The following is an 8562-nucleotide window of genomic DNA, read 5'->3' as shown; positions in this document are numbered from 1 at the left end:
GTTCTAATTACAAACCAATGTGTGCTGGGGGGCGTGGTGGGGCGAGGTGAAGAAAAAGCCGACGTCTAAACATGCTGCCCTTTCCAGATAAACATTTAATAATCGTTACTATCGCCATCGCTCTTGATTCTGATATTGGAAATTAGCTGTCGTGGCCTATAAATCAAGACCAAAAAACCCACAACTTAACCATTTCCCTAAGTATTAACAGCTCAGTATATTGTTAAGTAGTCAGCCTGAAACGGTCAGGGGGGCCTAGCCGGCAGTTTTCAGTGAGACAGTCAGGCGTGAATCTTGAACTCACTAAAACCCCCAGAATAGTCAAATAACTGAGGTTTCGTGGGAACGAGGTAAAGGGTAGGTGGTGAGAGAACAAAGGCCGCGCGTCCCAGTTCAGGGCCTCCCCGCCGGCCGCACTGGGGGCGGAAGCGGCGGTGCGCCAGGGTGGCGAGCTACGGGGTCGGTGACCCACACCGCCGCGGCGCTGGCGCGCCTCTCCGGGACCCTCCCCAGGCCGGGGCACAGGAGGACGCCGCCGAGACTGGAAGCTCGTGAGAGGGGACGCAGGGGTCGAAGCCTGGCCGCCGCCCCAGTGAGTGAGCAAGCGACTTGTGAATCACACTGCGGGCCATCACCCGCCAGGACCGAGATCACGCGGCTCTCAGGGCCGGCTGAAGCCGCCCAGATGGAGCACGCAGGAGAAGTGGGAGGCGGTGCGCCGGAGACAGAGCGCGACGTCCCCTGCTGTTCCCGTCTCTGAGGGGCCACCGTCCCCGCCAGGTCCCGCCCCCTCTCGCTTATGTAATAGGGGCGCGCTGCCATTGGCCCCCGCGACCGGAAGAGGCGCAGGCGCGCGAGCGGGTGGGGGCGGAGGGAGGCCGCGGCAGGAAGGCCGGTGGGTGGGGGCTGCGCAGAGCAGGCTGCGCTGGGGCGACTGGGAGAGCTGTGCGGCGTGCGCGAGCACGAGGTGTAGTGGCCTCCCCCTAGGCTGAGGCGGCGGCGGGCGCGCGCGGCGGCGGGTGCGAGGCGCGGGCTGTTGTGCTCCCGGCTCTCCCCTTTCCCCTTCTTGGCGGGTGGAGGAGGCCGAAGCGGTACTGGGCGCGCTGCGCTCCCCTTCCTCTCCCTCCGGCCACCTCCCCCGGCCCTCTCGCGCTGCGCGGTTTCTCCGACGCAAGACTGTCCCGGCCCGGGTGAGCGGCAGTGGGGCGGTGCTGACGCCGCAGGACTCCTGGGAGCCGGGTGGGGGCCCTGCCGGCGGGGTCGGCGGGGACCGTGGGGGGTCATCGCGGGTCACGAGGGGCTGCCGGCCTGCCCCGCCTCCCTGGGGGCGGCCGAGCCTGTCCTGTCCCGGCGCGGGCCGCGGAAGGACGGGAAGCTCGGGCGCCTGCCAGGCCCTGCAGGTGGCCGGTCGCAGGCCGGCCGCGGCGGCGGAGCTGTAACCCGCCGGCGACAGCAGCTGGTCGGTTTCTCGAGGCTGGGGCTCCCCGTGGCCGAAGGGGCCGGGTTTCGGGCAGCCGAGGCCTCCAGGAGGCGCGTCTCGGGCCGGGGTCCGTGAGGAGTGGCGGGTAGGTAGGGGTTGTGTGGCTCTGGGTGGCAGAAGAGAGGAGGGAGCTCTCCCAGGCGGGAGAGGCCGGTTTGGGAAGGAAGGCGCGCGGGGCTGCAGCTGGGCTCAGCGAAGTGCTGGGTGAAATAGACCTCACTGCTGGTGCTTTCATCCTGTCTCCTCTCCAAAAGGGATGCATTTAAAAGGCTAGGGTCAGGATGTTGGTCACTGCTTGGGCCTCTTCGTTTTAGATGCTTGTGAAGAATGATCCTACTTCTTGGATCCAAAATCTATTTCTCTCTTACTCATTTGTTTTGGTTTTAAGAGGATCTTTGGGACAGTGCTTACTTGTTGCCTCCTGTAAGAGCTCCTCATTTTGGAAGAACTCCTTATTCCCTCTACTGCTTCCCTCTTTGGAGCCCCCTCAGAAGACCATACAAAATAAGAGTTATATTAAAAGCCAGCTTTTAGGTACTTATAAAGGACTTCTTGCTCCTCGGTTTGTTGCATTTAGTCAAGGAGAAGTTATGCTTGGTTACGCTTAGATCTTGTAGAAAACTCAGCTGGCTTGAGAGTAAGTGCTAAGTCGAGCTGTCCAAAAGCAGGTGGTTTGTTCGTTTGCATTTCTGCTTTCAGAAAGGAAATCAGTGCAGCGTGTTGCTAGAACTTAGGGGCCTACGTCAGGCGTTTAGACTGATTCAGTTTCCCTTACCTGGTGTTTTCTGTTTTAAAAATAAGAACAAGCAACCACAGTCTTCTATTTATTAAAACTTCTATGGCTTTTTGTTACTTTTGTTAGATGACAATGAAAATGGGTTAAATGTATTGTTAATGTTACATTTGAGGAGAAGTGGTAACTGCAAAAGTTAAAAATAATGTGTATCTAATGGCATTGCGTTCTACAGATCACTGCATGAAAATGTTATCAAAATAGCTAATAACTTCTAGATATCAGAGAAACCTAGAATTAGTAGCTTACCATTTTATTAGTTTTTTTTTTCAATGTAAAACAGTTAAGAGGTTACCCACACAGTGTATTAACATACGTAGCATAGCATACATCGTGTGGAAGAGTTCAGATCTATGAGAGAACTGAAGTATTCTAACATAAGTTACTGATACTAAGGCACTGAGACATTAAGAATGCTATAAATGTTAGGATGCATAAAGATTGAATACCTATCATCCGAATAATACAAAAGTATCCAAATCTGTTTCCATGGGAATTGGTTTGTAAGCATGCCATAAATATACTTTTAAAAAAATCACTTCATTCAGCTTGGAATTAATAAGAATTTGGTTTTTAAAAAATAACAAAAATGGTAGTCTTCAAGGGCGAAGACGTCTGGTAATATTTACCTTTATTTGGTGGGAATGGGGTTCTTATATTAGGCTAGCATACTAAACATTTTTGTAATTTGTTAAAATATTCAGCCAGCTTGCTAGAAAAGGATTGATCCTCCTTTATATTTTGACTTCTGGTTCAGTGTTTAATGCTAGTGGGAACTTGTCCAATTGATGTGTTTATTTTTTCAGTTTCCCTTTTTCTTTTTGGGAGAAGCTCAGGTGTTTCAATGAAATGCTTTGACCTCATACCTGTTAACTAGTTAAGGTTCCAGTCCGAAAAAGCTAGCACTATTTTCTGGTGAAGTTATAGATCCTTGGTGTGTTCATGTCCTGCAATGACTTAAAAGTTTAAGATTTAATTGCAGTGCTAGTCAAAACTATCCACAGGAATTCTCCTTAGATCCTATTTTAAAGTATTTAAAAAGCAGCTGAGACTCATTATAGACCTTTTATGAACAGATTTAACTTGTGTTGTCTTAAAGGAGTCTTTAATTTTCATGAAAAAGTAAAAGTAGTTCTTTTCCCTTAATTTTTAACCCATGTTAATTTCAGATCATCAGTAGTAAAAAGTGGTATCTTTCATTTTTGTAAAGGTACCCTTAATCTTACTTAATAATTTGTCCAGCAATCCTATGAATACCATTTTTTTTTTAAGAAAGAATAGCACAGTAGTTTCATGAAACCTGAGTATTTAAGAGAACGGTTTCCATTGCTCATATGAGCTCCTTTAGAGACATTAGATGACAGCTTTTATTTCTCTTAAAGTTGTAAGAATCTCAGGTCGCACAGTGAATACTGGAAGGGGAGAGTACCTTTGCAAAATGATCAGAGAAATGATTGAGGGAGGGGCTAAACTGTTTTTGGTAAACTTCTGAAGATTACCTATAAGAAAGTGCACAATTCTTAGGTGTATAGCTCAGTGAATTTTTACAAGTGAATACACCTGTATAGCCATTACCTAGATCAAGACACAGAACATTATCAGTACCCCAAAAATCCCCCTCACGCCCTTTCTTCCCAGCGTTACTTCCTGGACTAGTTTTGCCTGTGTTGAACTTTACACAACAATATGTTCTGTGTATCTGGCGTCTTTCCTTAATGCTGAGATATAACCATGTTGTTTAACAATAGTTTCTTCTCTTTGAATGCTGCATAGTATTCCATTGTAGAAATCTGCTACAAGTTATGTATCCATCTTACTATTAGTAGGCATTTGGATTGTTTCCAGTTTTAGAAACAGTGTACCTGCATTTCTGTTGAATATATACCAAGAGTGGAATTGTGAGATTATAGAGTAGACGACTGGTTTTCTACAGTGGTTGTATCAATTTATCCTCTAGTAGCATTGTATAGGAGAATCTGTAAATCCATACATTTTGATTGACAAGTGCTTCTATAAACAACTGTCAAACTCTGAGAGTGTTATCATACTTAGATTTCACTTTAATGCCTCAACTTCTGTTTTTAGATATGGCTCGTGGACAGCAGAAGATTCAGTCTCAGCAGAAAAATGCCAAAAAGCAAGCTGGACAAAAGAAGAAACAAGGACATGACCAAAAGGCTGCTGCCAAAGCTGCCTTAATATATACCTGCACTGTCTGTAGGGTAAGGGGAGTTGAAAGACATAGCTTTCTCGTGGACAGTTCTTTCATTAGAGATGGGTTTGTATAGGTTAAAATTGTGCAAACATGGCGAGATAAATGCTTTACTTGAAATAGGAGATTTGAGAGCTGGTTGTGTTAGGAACCCATCTTCATTCATCTGTTCAACAGTTTTATATATATACGTATATATACATATATACACACACATATATATATGCTTTTTGTTGTTGTTGTTCGCGCTGTGCAGCATGCAGGGTCTTAGTTCCCTGACCAGGGATTGGACCTGTGCCCCCTGCTGTGGAATTGTGGAGTCCTAACCATTGGACCGCCAGAAGAGTCCCAACAAGTACATTTTTTGGATAGCTCCTTTGGCCAGGCACAGTTCTCTTGGTCTTAGTGAAAAGGAGTGAACAAAGCAAAATCCGTTTCCTCATGGAGAATAAAGATGTCTTCTTAAGGGCAAATAATACACTTTGAACTTTAAAAAAGGTCAGATTTACATTCTTAATTTAAAGCTATGTAATATACCTCTGGTTATATTAATTTGTTTTTTTTTTTTTTTCTTCACTACATTCATAGTTATGATGTCTGTAAAACTAAATAGAGTGTATTCACATTGAGGGCTTTTACTAGAATTAATGTGTTTTATTAGATTTGAAGAATAATCATAACAGCTGCTATTGAGTGCTTACCAGGTGCCAGACACTGATCGAAGTGTTTTACATGCATGAGCCCATTAATTCACATAACAACCCTATGGCACAAAGCACTTTTATTCTCATTTTACAGGAGAGTAAATTGAGTCATGGGGACTGAATAACTTGTGCAGGGTCACCCAGCTAGTATGCAGAAGAGCTGGCATCTAAACCCAGGAGGTCCAGCTCCAGAGCCCACCTTTTAGACCACTATACCACACTGCCTCAAAGAAGTTTTTCTTAAATTCCAAGCCAGGGTCTCTTTTTTGCCTGTTTGTTCAAGCTCACTACCCTTGAAGTTAGTGAATAAAAGTGCCAAAGGAAAAGTGCATAGTGAGGTTGATCCAGTTACAACAAACTTTTTTTGTTCCCCCCAAAGCCCTATGCCTAGGTAGAATTGGTAGTATGGATGGGAAGGGATCTTGATAAGACTTGATTCCTGGACTAAAGTTTATCATTTATTGAAGTCATTACTGATGAAATAGAAGTTCCTAACTACATAAAAGTTCTCATTAAGAGAGGAAACCTATTACATTAAATAACCTGTTCGTAGTGAGCTTTGATATACTCAAAATAATGAAATTGAGCAGCTTCAGATTCTGTTTGGAAAGAGGCAAGGTAAAAGTAAATTTCACTAAATTACTAATGAAGAAATACCTTGACCTAAAAGTATTAGAGTAGCTCATATATTTAAAAACTCAAAACAACAAAAAATGTTTATTTCATGTTTTGTCTAATGTAATGTGCTAAACAATAATTGAAGGTCCTTGCCTAGGTAAGTCAGTATAGTGTAGTATTTGAGATCTGAAGTACCTAGTACTAGGTTAACCATAGGTATTGGACAAATTAATCTCTAGGTTTTAGTTTGCTTAGCACATAAAATGAGGATAGTAGGACCTGATTTAAGATTACTGGAAGGGGGCTTCCCTGGTGGTGCAGTGGTTGAGAGTCCGCCTGCCGATTCAGGGGACATGGGTTCGTGCCCCAGTCCGGGAAGATCCCACATGCCGCGGAGCGGCTGGGCCCGTGAGCCATGGCCGCTGAGCCTGCGTGTCCGGAGCCTGTGCTCTGCAACGGGAGAGGCCGCAACGGTGAGAGGCCTGCGTACTGCAAAAAAAAAAAAAAAAGATGACTGGAAGGTTCTATGAGAATTCTGGTAGCATGCTTAACATAATGTGTTCGGTAAATGTTACCTATTGTTTACTGTTAATCAGGTAAGAATACTTCATTCTGTGTGACCCTTTATATGTGAAATGTGGGAATATGCTAGGAATTTCTTTGTTACTGGGTCCTTTTTCATATGCCAGCCATTAAGTTATAGGAATTTAAAAGTGTTTTGCAATAGTTGTCGATCGTGAGTAGGCTCAGGATTTTAAAAGTTAGCACATTTTTATTTCATGAATCAGGTCTAACTCTTCTTTTTTGCACAATTTTTAAAATTAGACACAAATGCCAGACCCTAAGACCTTCAAGCAGCACTTTGAGAGCAAGCATCCTAAGACTCCACTTCCTCCAGAATTAGCTGATGTTCAGGCATAAAGTTGTTTACAGGTAATTGACCTTTTCTTCTTTTCATTCGTTAATGGCAGGGCTGTATACGAGAGCAGAGTTATCTTCTGTAATTGTAAAATTGATTTCTGTCTTCTAGCTGAGACTTCATTACTGCCCCCTTTTAAGTTAATGTTTAACTTTACGATTGTTAAAAGTCCATTTTCCCAGACCATATCCTTTCAGTGCCTTTGAAACATCCATGTTTTTAACCACTGTAGCCAAAAATGGCATGAGGTGATGCTGGCCAACTCTGGTCCAAGAGTGGAAGAAAGTTTTCAGTCTAAAGAAAATAACTATCATAAAGGTATTTGAGAGTCTTGCTCCCAGAAATGATGCAGACCAAAGTTTATGAGTGCTTTTTTGCAGGTATTTTACTTAGAATGCTTAGTAGAGCTTCTAAGTACATTAAAATATAAGGCAAAATGTAGGCATTCATTGTATAAACTTGGTAGTTGCTTGAAAATAATCAGTTTATACTTTGTGTGGTTGGATTTTTTTTTCTAAATGGTGGTGATGGTATATGCATGAGTATTATTTTTAAAGTAAATTCATCAAAGATCTGTTTATAAAAATTTAGCTGACAGATCTATTAGACTAACTTCGTAGGTTAGGCATGTTGTGCTTTTTTTTTTTTTTCTTTTTGGATTTTATTTATTTTTTTATACAGCAGGTTCTTATTAGTTATCTGTTTTGTACATGTTAATGTATATATGTCAATCCCAATCTCCCAATTCATCCTGTGCTTTTTTTTTTAAAGACATTTGAAATGCATATAAATCACATTTGTGTAATGCTTACGTTCACTGAAAATCTTGCTTATGTTTTGTAGGTGAATTCGTGACACCTTTGACTCTTCTCCTGTCTCAGACCTTAGGTAACAAACCTGCAGCTGCTTTTCTAACAAACTGTTGATCAGCAAAAATAAAGGGGCTACAGAAACATTCATTTTTATGCTGTTCCCTTTTGGGCTTCATGCAAAGACAATTCTGTGTAAATGTACAGTTGACTCTGATTTGGAAATCTGAAAATCAGTCCATCCTTGTTATAAAAAATTTTTTTACAATTGTAATTATATTGATGTTCATATTGTATAAAATAACTCATTTAATAAAGTAGTACTTTGATTTTACAACATCACAGGATAAATGGTTCTAGAAATTCTGTTCTAACTTTCTACATTATTTGCCTTATAAAAATCTAATGAATTCATCAGCTAGAATTGCAAGTGCAATTCTTATCTCCCTTTCTAAGTTCAGGGGCATGTTCATAGTTTAACTAGAGCAGACTCATTCATTAAATTTGTGCACACGATTTTATTGGCAGCTGCTGACCTAGGTGAAGAATGACTTACCTGCTGCCTTAGTATATTGCAGTCATGTGTCATTTTCCCCTCTGATTGTTTCTTGTGATTGAGGTTGGAATATTTAAACTTGCTGTGTGACCTGGCTATACCTGCCAGCCAGGTCTAGCTTGTAGATAACTGATAAATTCCTTAAAGTGGTTGGATTGTCAGTCAGCCCGTCTGAAAAATTAGGTTCTGAAGTATATGCCACAATGAAGTCATCAGCCTACTGTTCAATACAAAATATGATGGAACATATGTGAACTGGTAAAGATCTATCTTTTATAAATTATACTTGATTCTTTGAAAATTGTTCAAGTTCTTTCATTTGAAATTGAAACTCATAATTTTCAAAGGAGTTTTTGGAAGTTAATAACAATTTGGCCAATTTATGAATGGATTTTGCATTAACAGAAAGATTGGAATGGCTTGTGACTGGGTTAATTCCCAGAACCTTCTCCTTCCTTTCCTTTTTAAGTG

At 42.4% G+C, this 8562-nt stretch overlaps 1 protein-coding gene across 2 annotated transcripts; it reads left to right on the top strand.

Annotated features, from left to right (window-relative positions):
• The first annotated feature begins 948 nt into the window (after nt 1–948).
• On the top strand, nt 949–7871 carry ZNF706 (zinc finger protein 706). Of its 2 annotated transcripts, none has more exons than XM_079722670.1 (4): nt 949–1190; nt 4359–4495; nt 6633–6740; nt 7570–7871. In XM_079722670.1, exons 2-3 carry the CDS (start codon nt 4361–4363, stop codon nt 6726–6728), a joined length of 231 nt encoding a protein of 76 aa, XP_079578796.1. In that variant the 5' UTR covers nt 949–1190; nt 4359–4360; the 3' UTR covers nt 6729–6740; nt 7570–7871. The 2 variants fall into 2 exon arrangements, with proteins under 2 accessions (XP_079578796.1, XP_079578797.1); XM_079722671.1 differs by lacking the exon at nt 949–1190 and adding an exon at nt 1333–1565.
• The last annotated feature ends 691 nt before the right edge of the window (nt 7872–8562 follow it).

Source organism: Hyperoodon ampullatus (genome assembly GCF_949752795.1).
Source record: "Hyperoodon ampullatus genome assembly, chromosome: 17".
Lineage (NCBI taxonomy): Eukaryota > Metazoa > Chordata > Mammalia > Artiodactyla > Ziphiidae > Hyperoodon > Hyperoodon ampullatus.
The sequence above is the reverse complement of the archived record's forward strand: the minus strand, read 5'-3'. Positions and strand labels throughout refer to the sequence as shown.

Bases quoted from the DNA above. Each gene is read 5' to 3' on its own strand.
- ZNF706 (XM_079722670.1), top strand. From the start codon at position 4,361: ATGGCTCGTGGACAGCAGAAGATTCAGTCTCAGCAGAAAAATGCCAAA. The intron at 4,496-6,632 runs GTAAGGGGAGTT...TTTTAAAATTAG, and splicing joins ATACCTGCACTGTCTGTAGG to ACACAAATGCCAGACCCTAA.